Source organism: Mercenaria mercenaria, chromosome 1 (assembly GCF_021730395.1).
Source record: "Mercenaria mercenaria strain notata chromosome 1, MADL_Memer_1, whole genome shotgun sequence".
In the NCBI taxonomy this organism is placed as follows: domain Eukaryota; kingdom Metazoa; phylum Mollusca; class Bivalvia; order Venerida; family Veneridae; genus Mercenaria; species Mercenaria mercenaria.
Window position 1 is genome coordinate 102,575,158 of NC_069361.1, and position 13,972 is coordinate 102,589,129.

At 34.9% G+C, this 13,972-nt stretch overlaps 1 protein-coding gene across 2 annotated transcripts; it reads right to left on the reverse strand.

Annotated features, from left to right (window-relative positions):
* Positions 1-1,984: 1,984 nt before the first annotated feature.
* Positions 1,985-13,336, reverse strand: LOC123528529 (uncharacterized). 2 transcript variants are annotated; one of them, XM_045308298.2, is made up of 4 exons: positions 12,844-13,336; positions 9,060-9,380; positions 8,502-8,786; positions 1,985-8,282 (listed from the first exon to the last, which is right to left on the reverse strand). In XM_045308298.2, the coding sequence occupies exons 2-4, from the start codon at positions 9,373-9,375 to the stop codon at positions 7,651-7,653; spliced, it is 1,233 nt and encodes a 410-aa protein (XP_045164233.2). In that variant the 5' UTR covers positions 9,376-9,380; positions 12,844-13,336; the 3' UTR covers positions 1,985-7,650. The 2 variants fall into 2 exon arrangements, with proteins under 2 accessions (XP_045164233.2, XP_053374998.1); XM_053519023.1 differs by lacking the exon at positions 12,844-13,336 and having other exon boundaries at positions 9,060-9,401.
* Between the last annotated feature and the right edge of the window lie 636 nt (positions 13,337-13,972).

Consider the following 13,972-nt stretch of genomic DNA (forward strand, 5'->3'; position numbering starts at 1 on the left):
AGAACCAGACTGTCTATTCGCAAAAAGTTAGTCTAAGTCAGCCGGACAGGCCTGTATCTAAAAAGGATTTCTCTCTATCTGTTCTGAGGGCTTTATCTCACTCTGTTCCTCTGGTCAGATCACTGTGTCTGTATTAGTAGAGGATGAATTTCGCGCCCTGTGTAGCAGCTTTTACTGTATGTAAAGCGCCTTTGATTTTTTTGTGTTTATCATGAAAAGGGTGCTATATAACTCTTGTATTATAAAAATAATAACATAATAAGTCTGTTCAAGTTACTTTTTACAGAGGAACTAATAACAAAGACATTATTAGTATTTAGGAGCGTGTGTCGAAAGGCCATTTTCAAGCAACATTTGTATCAAAGCAGCTATAGCTATTTTGATACGACAGTATAGGCAACTTGCTACGGCTAAATTCGAAAAGATTTTTCTAATACTATAAACTCTATTCATGGTCACTTTTAAAACTGTCAACTTTAATCCTGATGATTTCTAATCTCTAAAATCCATACATTATTTGAGCCGTGCCATGAGAAAACCAACATAGTGGGTGTGCGACCAGCATGGATCCAGACCAGCCTGCGCATCCGCGCAGTCTGGTCAGGATCCATGCTGTTCGCTTTTAAAGCCTATTGCAATTAGAGAAACCATTAGCGAACAGCATGGATCCTGACCAGACTGCGCGGATGCGCAGGCTGGTCTGGATCCATGCTGGTCGCAAACCCACTATGTTGATTTTCTCATGGCGCGGCTCATTTTATCTCTTTTTTGAAATTCCAAGGGCTAATATTTTGACTATTGGCCGGCAAGCCATTTAATAAGTGCTTTATTACCAAACATCAGAAATAAATTTAAGGTGTTTTTTTTCTCTAATCCAACAAACATGTGTTGAACTAGAGATCTATCTGAATAGCGCAAGCTATGGACCATTGTTTAATAAGAAGTCTCTTTATAAACATTTCTATTTCATTTAGAACAAGCTGGTACTATATACTCATTGACCGTGTCTTTCTAGCTCTTCTGCTGAATCAGTCAAGCATCGTGCTTTACGTACTCCAGTTTCAGATTTTTACCATTGGAATACATGCAGAGAAAACACAATATAAAACAATTTGGATTTTCTTTTCTTTTATTTTCTTATCAACATAATTTACAGAATAAGTCCATGTCCCAGATCATCTATAAATAGATACATAAATACAACAATAGATCAAAATAAACGAAAAATGCGAAACGTTCCAATACGGAACCACCATATAATTCATAGATAGTCTGGGAGATTGTAAACTTCTCACACTATATTCCGAGTCCTATATGTACGGAATTCCGTTAGGGCCATCGCCTTTGAATGTATTGATCTGAAACGCGATACTCGATAGTACGATGATGAAAACGCGAAATCACGAAACTACGATAACGAAAACGCGACAACACGATGATGATAACGCGATACTACGATAACGAAAACGCGATAATGCGATAGGACGATGATGATAATGCGATATACTATCGCGTTTTCACCATCGCACTGTCGCGTTTTCACCATCGTACTGTCGTAATATCGCGTCTTCGTTATCGTAGTATCGTGATTTCGCAATATCATTATCGTACTCTCGCGTTATCACCATCGTACTGTCGCGTTATCATCATCGTACTGTCGCATTATCGTCATCGTACTGTCGCGTTATCACCATCGTACTGTCGCGTTATCACCATCGTACTATCGCGTTATCATCATCGTACTATCGCCTTCCGGTGCCCATGCGCACAGAAGAATTTCATCTCCAGTGTTCTGGTTTCTATTTATCTTGTTATTTAAGCTCTGTTGAAATTAAAAATGATTTCTATTGCTTGCTAATGGGTTGTAAAAAGTTTTTTCAGCTAAAACCAAATATGTACTTAGGCAAAAACTCTGCAGGTCAATCGGTTTGAGTTTTCTATATAGTATATGATAACAAGAAAAAAAGAATGTTATATTGTACCATGATCAGGGCGTTTTTTGTTTGTTTTTATTTTGGTCTGACATGAATATTTTCACAAATATGATGATGAATATTTTCACAAATATGATGGTTTATATTTCAACACTGAAAAGCAAATGCATGTCTTGTAAAGCTCAGGTCATTGATGTTAAATTCCGTAAGACGCATAACGACACTGAAATCGGAGCATCGCAAATATTCGAAGAATATTGTTTGCAGTTTTCATGGCACATAGTTTCTTTTAATGCATCAAAGTCTGGCAATTTTCTGCAAAAATAAAATAAAAAGTAAAGCAGTTTACAACCAAAAGTGAGTTAACGCCCCCTTACTCAGACATTTTATATATGATTTTACAGTAATGAGAAATGCAGTAAAATTATATCTGCACAGCATTCTGAACCTGTTCAACATCCAACACGCTTTGTCTCCCTAAATTCATTTTCTGTAAATGACTCTTAAATTGACGAAAGCTAAAAAAGCATGGAAAAATGTTAATTATTTTTTGCTTTTGACTAACTAGCAGCTGTGGCTATAGGAGGATCATCAATACAAATCAAGATTTTCACACACTAGCACCCGCCCTATCGCTAGAGCAGGAGCTGTAGTTCTAAAAGTATAACTTCTAATCTTCTCATTTTTAGCATGCACATGCGCACCGGAAGGCGATGGTGCAATAATGATAACGCGACAGTACGATGGTGATAACGCGACAATACGATGGTGATAACGCGACAGTACGATGATGATAATGCGACAGTACGATGGTGATAACGCGACAGTACGATGGTGATAACGCGACAGTACGATGGTGATAACGCGATAGTACGATAATGATATTGCGAAATCACGATACTACGATAACGAAAACGCGATATTACGACAGTACGATGGTGAAAACGCGACAGTGCGATGGTGAAAACGCGATAGTATATCGCATTATCATCATCGTCCTATCGCATTATCGCGTTTTCGTTATCGTAGTATCGCGTTATCATCATCGTGTTGTCGCGTTTTCGTTATCGTAGTTTCGTGATTTCGCGTTTTCATCATCGTACTATCGAGTATCGCGTTTCAGATCAACACATACAAAGGCGATGGCCCTAACGGAATTCCGTATATATGTACTATGTGCATGTAGCATGCTATTGCTTTTGAACAATATTTTGTGTAATAATATTTTTTTTTTCAAAAAGATACTATAGGTAGTCGAAAAGATCTTTCATGTGCTTATAAGGAACACTATATAAAAACATTTTGTTTCTTCTGTCCCTTTAGCTTGAAATAGCTGCGTTTATGACATCAAAGTTATCAACAAATATCTATGAGGAAATGTTTACCGCATCTAAATAATTCACAGACATTAATCTCAATGAATGAAATGATTGTAATTTAAGGTTAAGGCTGGTCATTGTAAAATGCTTTCTAAACACTTCAAGAAAATTTGAATAGTAATAATTTATTTACATCATAGGTATGTAAAACAAGGAAAAGAAAACTGTTTGTCTGTTAAGAAAATATCGACACATAGCATGCTACATACACTGAAAGTCAGGTAACGGTAGAGAATAACTATGACATATCACAATTTATGGTCACTTATTTCATGCTACATTCACTGACAGTTACTGGAAGACTGGCAATAGCTATGACATATCACAATTCATGGTCACTTATTTCATGCTACATTCACTAACAGTTACTGGAAGGCTGGCAATAACTATGACATATCACAATTCATGGTCACTTATTTCATGCTACATTCACTGACAGTTACTGGAAGGCTGGCAATAACTATGGCAGGTCGTAAAATACCATCGATGGTCACTTATTTCATGCAGTTACTGGAAGATTGAAATAACTATGGCACCTCTAAATGAACAATTGAAGGTCACTTATTTTTGTCAAGGTTTTTATTTAAAGTACGCATCTTGTTTGTGTAGCCCTACCAAAAACAATAAATATAAATTTAATCAAATATGTTATTGACAATAACTTTAACAAACTAGCATGACATTAAGATGTCTGATAATTGTGCCTTGTTTTCGAACTATACATGTGTAGTCTTTGATTATGAAAGCAAAGCAGAAGGTTCATTTTTGCCTAAAAACGGATAAAAAACTGAAAGTCTCTAAACTGAGTAAATTCCAAGTTTTCTTTTACCAAGAGGTATTGTTTTATCAAACTGGATGCAACATTTCACTATTTATTCATTATCGAAGAAAATATTTGTCGTAAATGAAAATATTATTAACAGTGAGGGTATGAGAAAACTTCAGTTTCTAACCGATTTTTAAACAAATCTGAACTTTTCAATATGGGCACAGCTGTCGATTATAACCAAAAAAATTATCAAAAACTCAATGAAAAAAGCTTCACTGACGGTCAAGATATTTTCGTGGCCCTGTGCTCACTAATAAAACACTCCTATGTTACCTGAACATGGCAAAAAAATGCTAATTTTGAAAAAGAAATAGCCGGTGATTTCAGCAATATTTAGTGGCATGTTTTCAACAAAAAATTAATTCTGTTTCAAAAAACCTAAATTCACTATAGAAGTTTATCTATCTGGTAGCAAATAATGTATATTTTTCCAATTATTAGTCATTTGCAAACAATCCGAATTGTGTAGGCCATATAAGGCCAAAATGAACATTGACCTATCCCGAACCTAAATATGCACAAAAATAATAGTTTTGAACAATTATAAAGGTTTCCGTTTTTCAGTACCATGCGACTCAAACAAATTTCAAAAGTTTGGTATTTATAAAAGCTAGTCTATTATCATTTTCATTTGATTCTCTTCCGTCTTAGGAAAGCCAGTTTAAAACAAATCTTGATAACCCAAAATCATTATGTGTAAAAATGTTTGTTTCGTGGTTTACTTCTTTTTCAGATTTTTTGTGGTTATGTTGAAATACGTTAGTTTAAATAAAACAACTGAAATATAAATTACCATAATACCATTTGAGCCGTGCCATGAGAAAACCAACATAGTGGCTTTGCTGTTCGCTAACAGTTTCTCTAATTCCAATAGGCTCTGAAAGCGAACAGCATGGATCCTGACCAGACTGACTGGATCCATGCTGGTCGCAAACCCACTATGTTGGTTTTCCCATGGCATGGCTCATTCACTTTAAGAAAACCCCTATATCTTTACTAAAAGAGCTAAAATGTTTATACCGAGTGTTGTTCTGATTACGCCAAGGACACTAGGTTACTGTGACTTAGATAGTCTGCTGATTTTACTTTGAACCTATTTGGTATGATCCACATGTGCTACCATATGTCCTACCTTTTCGTTTTTATATGCATTATTTATCAAATTTTATAAGGATAATAGATTAAATGACACTAAATTTAAACTTAAGTATAACATTTAAATATTTTCAAGGCGGAGTATCCGGCTTTGTGCTATCAGTCATTTCTTGAAAAAAAAACACCTAACAAAATAGTACCAAAAAGTTGTTAAATCTCTTCACTAAACATTCTTATTTTGTATAATCACTTTCAGACATTTTTAGCAAATTGTCATGTGGATACCTCTGACAAGTTTTCCTTATAGAGCACAGTAATACAGCATCTATGTGCCAAAATAAAAGTAACTTTACAGCAACGTGTGTTTACGATGACGGAACACTGCTTTTAAGAGAAACTAAAATGTGTTCACTCATTAGCTACGGATTCGATTCTATAAATCGAGGATTAAATGCAAAACTGTCATTACTCTTTTTTATTTGAAAGTCGGCTTTCAACACTCGAAAAGTATGCAGGGTTTGAAAACTGAAAACCAACTTCATGAACAGGGTAACTAAACAGATTTTATGAACCGATTTCTACATGTACATGAAAAGTTTAGTCTTTCAAAAAGCTGTATTTCATAAACGATGTTAATCACAAAGTCCACAATAAATCTATTTCTAAAGAAAAAAAAGGGATACTTGAAAATTATCATTTAAATTTCATTAATTATCAGTTTTCATTGCGTGACAAAATATCTCCCATTTCTCAGCCCCATAAGTTGTCTAAAAGCTTTACAACAAGTATGTATATAAATTATCAAATTCTGAAACTTTTGCAATTCTATTATCCCTAACTGAAATGTTACAAATGTTGTTGATGTTGTTTTTATTAGTAATAAAAGTAAATTGATATAATCAATATATTAAAAACTAACGACTTGACTTTTGGTTTTAGCTCAAGTGTTATTGATGAATAAAACTTTCATGTTAAGAATTTTATAATAACTTTATAAGTTGGAAGAATGTACAGAATTGTGAAGATAAGACTTGTTCTTCTACAATCGCGTTAGAATTTTTAGATGGCTTTTACAAGAAATAATATCTCCAAAAAAAGTCAAAAACTTTTGTTGAAATACTAATTTTGCTATATATAAAGTATTATTCAATGCGACATTTAATTTAAAATCTTGAGAATTTATTTTTGAAACATTTCTATATATATAGTCCAAATCCGTGTACAGAATAAAAAGCTTGGCAATTACTGCTTATTCACTATAAATACCTAATGTAAATTAATAAAGTCAAACGAAAGTTAGATGATAAAATCGACAATTGTTTGACATTTCTTCGGTGTCATAAGACAAAAAGCGTCTGACACATAGTGCATTATGAGAAAAAATATTATTTTTAAAACTATTCAACTTTGCAAAAAAAGCTAGTATCATGCTTGGAGAAGAATCGAAAATTTAGCATAGCATAAAAGCCTGATACTTACAAAGGTATTTTACTTATCTGCTTTGAACATTAGGAAATGCCGAATTTATTTTGTACTTTTCAAAAATACTAGAAATCAGATAGCCTCAGTACCAGTATGTAAAACAACAAAGTTGTTACAACAACAATTTTTATCTTATGAAAGAAAACTTGTGCTCAAGTTTTTAGATTCTAAAAAAAATACTATAAATTGTCGTAATTAGATTTGGTCATGTTATGATGCCGAACAGATGTGTACATTTTGATAAGTAAAAGTTCTAAAAAAAAACTGTGCGAAAATGTGTACCTATTGACACTGACAGCAAATTAAATGCTACTCGCTCGCAATTTGGGGTTGGTTGGGGTCGAAAATCTTCATTCATTTTCGCAGACTGTGAAATATGTGATCATAAATATGCAATCTGACATAAATATTTCTAAAAGGTAAACTGTCAATAAAATTAAACTAAAGACATTTTTCCTGACACATTTTGATAGGAAAAATCTGAATGTATGAATGAGTGGCTCTGAGACTAGATTCTGAATTATCTATACAATTCTATCACAATTCTTGATTATATATACATAACTTTTTCTAGCAATTTAGAAAGAAACTAGTTCTTATCAGCTTTGTAGTCAAATGGTTTATAAAATTTTATGTAGAAATTGATACTTATGAAGTAATTCTTACGCTGTACTGTTTTACAAATAAAAGATCTACAATACCTAAAACGCTATTAACAGTAGCATATACCAGTATACTGTATAAACTAAATAGAAATGTCTGAAAATTCAGTCTTAACAAATATTATAAGTTATAGTTACATCTATTTTTCATGTTCAAAAATACACTCGGACTTTTACGCAAACCGCATAAGTAACATCCTACAATTACACATTAAATTAAGGAATTGAAGTACTATTTATACTTCAAATTATTGGCTTAAATATTACAATTAATGGTGACGAAATGTGTTGTCGTTCCAACCATTATTGTTATTCCAAGCATTGTTGTTCCATCCATTATTGTTCAGACCATTGTTGTTCCATGCATTGCTATTGCCCCAGCCATTATTATTATCCCATCCATTGTTGTTCCATCCGTTGTCACCATGACCAAAATGGCCGAAAGATTGAGCGCCACCCATTGAGGAGCCTACACTACCAAAAGATGATCCCATGCCGTGGTACTGTCCTATACCACTAAGAGATGATCCCATGCTTTGGTACTGTCCTACGCCACCAAGAGATAATCCCATGCCTTGATACTGTCCTACGCCACCAAGAGAGGATCCGTGACCACCGAAATGTCCAACACCTCCAAGAGAAGCTCCTGCACCACCGTGCATGGGCAGTCCTCCTACGCCTCCAAATGCACTTCCAAAACCACGTGACCCTCCGCTAATTCCGTGGCTGTATCTACCATGGAAACCAAATAATTCGTCGTCATCGTAGAAATCATCATCATCTCCGAATCCAATTCTTCCAATTCCACCGCTTATTCCACTAAATCCACCAAATCCCCTAGAAAATCCACCAAAACCACCAGACATACCGCCATATCCACCATGCCCGTAACCACCGTAACCTGTTGATTTAAGATTTCGAAATCTGAATATCAAACTATGCTTTTATAGTTAATATTTGAAGTTTTATACTTAAAGTCTAAAATGTAAATCTGTTATCATTTCTATTCGGAAAATGTTCTCGTTAAAAAGTATTAAAAGATTCGCGGGAAAATGGTTTAAGGACACAAAGTCTAGTCAAGCAGGAACATCGAAGATTATACATATTCAGTATGACTTACCCTTATGCATGACTTTCATGACAGGGACAACTGGCATGACAGGCTTTGGCAGTGGCACCTTCACTACTGGTACAACAGGGATAACTGGCTTGGGCTTTGGTACCTTGACAACTGGTACGACTGGGATCACTGGTCTGGGTTTTGGTACTTTCACAACCGGAACGACTGGAACGGGAATAACAGGCTTGGGCTGTGGTACCTTGACAACTGGTACGACTGGGATCACTGGTCTGGGCCTTGGTACCTTTACAACTGGAACCACTGGTACTGGAATCACGGGTTTAACTGAAACACACAAGATAATAAAAAGATAATAAATACCTCAACGTTTATGAAGACGTTACAAAATATTTGAGACAATGTGGGGTTTTTCATCAAATATCTACATTTTACATTGAAAAGTATAAATTTATAAATAATGAAAGGAAAATGAAATATATCACATACAACATAATTGGTATTCTCTGTCGTGGACCTAAGATTAACTAACTGCATCTATAAAATATAGTAACTTTGGATATTTCATATTCTTTCTGAATTTATGACAAAAATACTCACCAACATGTTTGCCGTATCCATAGCCGTAGCCTTTTGATATGCCGCCACCGTGTCCCCAACTGCTTCCATATCCGCCACCAAATCCCTTGGACATGCCACCGTGTCCCCAACTACTTCCATATCCGCCACCATATCCCTTGGACATGCCACCGTGCCCCCAACTGCTTCCATGTCCGCCACCGTATCCCCAACTACCGCCGAGTCCAACACCAGATCCCCATCCGAAACTTCCTTGTCCGAAACCGTCAAAGTTGTTTTCGTCTGCCTGGGCCAGGGTGGCCACAGCCAATACGACCGTTAATGCGAGTATGTTCATAGTTTCTGTAAAGACACATCGAACAAAATTATTTTTACAGATAAACTTTAATCCGGGGAGAACAAAAACTAATGGTAGGTTGTTATAAATTTGGCGTATTTTATAGCCGAATCACTTGCAAGTCAGTCCTTTTGTTTATAAATCACCGGTCCTTATTCTGTTTGTTTTTTGTTGTTGTTTTTTTTTTTGGGTTAATACGTCAAAAATCTAAAAATGAAAGTTTGAAAATTACTTCTGATATCCTGTAATGAAACACCTATGGAACGCCTTGTCGGTTAACACGTGTAGATGCTATCTCTCTAGAAACTGCACGTTTTTACTTTAAGGTCAATTTTTAAACGTTTAATTGTAAATTATTTGAAGAACAATCATTCGGACTAAATAAACAAAAAAGAATAAAAATAAAAGTCCAGCACTAATCAGCTAGAAGGTATATCAAAATCAATGAAAATATAGTACTCGCAAAGTGGTCGGCCTTGTATGAAACGTAACCTTTGTAAATAAATCTAATTAAGATGCATTTTGAGCTGATTGACTCGGAGTAAAAATATCTTTATTGATATGATCGTATCGAAAAAAAGAAATAATTTCCTTTGTATATTTATCGGTTTGCATGGAAATGGAATTAAAATCGTTTTACATTTTATTATAATGAAAAATAAACTGATATATTAGATACAGACTGATGTTTAAAAACTTTAAGAATTCTTTTGTAGTATCTAAGTAAACATAATATTAACATGTTCGTGTATTTAAACAGTACTGGACGTTAGGTTTATAAAACTAGTATAGCTAAGCGCATAACAAATGTATATTACCACTAAACACTGGAAGTTTTTTAACAAATGACTCTTATCCATGACATTTATTTGTGAAAGTAGTCTATAAGCAAAACAAGTTGTTTTTATATTTAGTCATGTTAAATTCATTTGATGAGAATTTTCTACGTTTAAATTTAATATCTAAAATAAACTACTTTAGTGAGAAAGCGCATTGGTATCTTTAAACACCAGAACAAAGTGTGAACAAAACTTTTAAATCTTGTGTATACATATATCAAACTAAATATGTAATAGAGTACTTACAACTGGATGAATCCAGAATGTTAATGGCTGCATCAAAAAATGTTCGTCTTTATATACCATAAAACGGTACAGCCGCCATTATGCAAAATCGGGTAATGGCGTGTGTGTTACCCGGAAGTCTATGTAATAAAGCGCTCTGGATGGTTTGAAATCAATTAGATGGTGACATGTTGCGTCTGTCTGGTGTTTGAATGTCGTCTAGTAAAGTGACAAGATTATTTGGTTATAAGCTAATTTGTAATTAAAATTGATAGTGAGTGAAACATCGGTTTTATTTCTAATTAAAGATTTCGAATACACATAATATATCCATGCAGTTAAGGGTTTGGAAGATGAGAATCAGATGTCCAGACTAATACATTTTGTGTATTGATATTCAACATATTCTTTTTCCATAGACTGCTAAATTAGAAATTATGCAAAATGTATTTGTTTCCAAACAGGACACTTACCTAAAAATATCCGACAGAGCGGCGTGATGCTGGCTCAAACTATGACCTATCTAACCAATGTCCTTTTCTAAGTCGTTTCATAAAGAATAAAATTGCAGCTTCTTTAATTAGGACATTTTTCCAAAATCTAAATGTACAGACATTGCAAAATTATTACATAAAAACACGTTTTTTTTTCTATTCAAAACATTTGACCTTCTGAGGCTGTCCAAACACTACATAGTGAAAACATTATAGGATACAACAGAACAGAACCTTCAGTAATTGCACGTTCTCTTACATATTTTTGTTCTGTTTAATGTCGCACCGACACAATTATAGGCCATATGGCGACTTTCCCGCTTTGGTGGTGGAGGAAGACCCAAGGTGCCCCTCCGTGTATTATATCATCACGGGTTGGTACCTGGATAGAACCACCGACCTTCCGTAAGCCAGCTTGATGGCTTCCCCACATGAAGAATTCAACGTCCCAAGTGAGGCTCGAACCCACATCGGTGAGGAACATATGATTTGATCTCTTAAATAAATGGAAATGTTACAAAATGACTAACTGATTTATTATTAACTGAAATATTCAGTTGACTCTTGAGATTTATCACGATCATGAGCTGCGAGAACAAGCTAGAAGGAAATAGTACTCTCAGCAAATCAGATAAAAAAGGTCTCCGATATTTGTTTTCGAGATATCCAGTGTTACACAAATTTAATTCATATCTGATTCCACGCAATTTAATCAGGTGTATTTCAACAGTGTGCGTACGTTCGTCTGTGCGTGCGTACGTGCGTGTGTGCATACATGCGTGTGTGCGTGTGGCGGAGTTAACTGCTGCTACTGCTAGCAGTTACAGCAGTTAATTGCTGCTTCTGCCAGCAGTTACAGCAGTTAAATGCTACTACTGCCAGTACTTATGGCAGTTAATCGCCAACAGTTACAGCAGTTAATTGCATGTATTACTAGCAGTTAACTGCTACTACAGTCAGCAATTACAGCTCTTCAAAATGCTGTTATACAAGTTTGATGTTAATGGCATCAGGTATTTGGTATATCAGTGTCCTACATGCAATACTGCCAGCAGAAATTGTGTCACTAAAATCAGTTTATCAGTATCCTGTAGATGTTACTGCCCCGTCATTTATTTGTATAGTTAGATATTTCACTCAATGCAGTTTCATCTGTTTTCTTTATATTAACATTTCCTGAATAAGGAATTTATCAGGTTTTATTAGTTTCATATCAAGGTCAAGTTCGCGTAATAGAGCACCATCTAATGAAACGTCAAACATTACGCTTGACGATGCCACGTCTTTGCGTTCTAAGCGTTGACGGCAAACACCTTGTGTGCTAAAGATTTCATTTCGCATCCAGTTTTTCATCATTTTCAAACAATTAAATATTTACTTGTAGTTCATAAAAGGAGTAGATATAACTACAACCCACTTTAAGTATCTTTTCTGATATATTCTTTTCCATTAAAGCTAGAATGAACGCATTGAAGAAGAAAAAGATATATACACATATGTTTAGAGTAAATATATCTGCTAAGATTTTGCCAGCATTTGACCGTAAACATATTTAACGCTCAGTTTTTATCAGTATGTATTTTTTTTTTTCAAATTTGTAAAACGTGAATATGATGGCTGGATATAGCCAATAAATCGCCGTCATTTTCGACTTTAGCTTGAAACAAAAACCGGATGATATGAATGAACCGAAGTATAAAATATGAAAAGATCGGTGCCGTCTCTACACTTTAACACAAAAATTTAGAACCCGGGTCCTCCGAAACATGATCGCTCAGAGTCTGTATTAAAACAGCACAATATTAAAAACATGAATAAATAAATAAAAACAATAAATATATGAATATGAATAAACGAGAGAGAAGTGATAACAATTAACTTCCGCGTTTCAAAAAAAAATAACTACTTACTTCAGTTTTTTTTTCTTTTAAATACATTTGATTGCTCTTTGTTTCATACATAAAATAATACCGCATATCCTATTTCTATGCTGGTACTATATACTCATTGACCGTGTCTTTCTAGCTCTTCTGCTGAATCAGTCAAGCATCGTGCTTTACGTACTCCAGTTTCAGATTTTTGATCGCGGCCGATATTGAATAGGACAAGTATTTGCACGCTGGGGAAAGTATTTCATGATGGACCTGTCAATTCTTTACTTATGGGTGAAACAGGTCTCATAAGCGTAAATACGACTAGCTTCTACTGATTATAAAAACATACCGTACGATTTGTTGTGAATTAACTGTTGTTGTACTTTTAGTAGTTCAACCGCCACCCTTGTTTAAGAGCAACATTTAAAAAACACGTTTTTTTCATCCTCAAGTAATAAGTAAGTAGACTCGCCCAGTTTAATCAATCTAGACGCATAATCTAACTATACGAGCGTCTATTTCACCCGATTTACATTTTCACGCGTTTCGGGCTTTATCGTATGTTTAACATGGGATTTTTGAGCCGTCCAAAGATGTTGGAAATGTTTGTCTCATTGTTTATTCTTTTTAATAAAATTGTTACTGCTTTCATTGTTTACCACTTTTTTTCCACACTTGCCCGAAAAAAACAGTAATGAGTTTGTACACTGTTCAGACAACTGTGCTCTGTTGAAATTTAACCAAACACAAGTTTACCTGCATAAACAGAAAGCATGATATGTCGCCATGCGCGGATCAAGAGGGGTGGGGGGGGGGGGGTACCGGGAGTCCGGAACCCCGCTGGAAAATCTTTAAAAAAGGAAAGAAGACAAGAAGGAAAGAAAATGTTTTTCGAAAAAGGCAACATTAGGACTGCATGTTAAGTATATGCGGCTGCTGCTACATACAACCCCGACATAATTCATATTATTTATCTGAAAGAAACTAAGAATTTTACCTTCAAGAAAGCTTGATTTTATCATTTTCCCAAATTTAACAAGTTAGTTCATAAAACTGTCACAGAATGCAAAAAATGAAGTGCTAAATTTCAAAATGTCCGGGGGGCGGGGCAGGGGATCGGCCCCCCTCTGGGAAAATTGGCTGTGTCCGTGCATGGTCACTATAC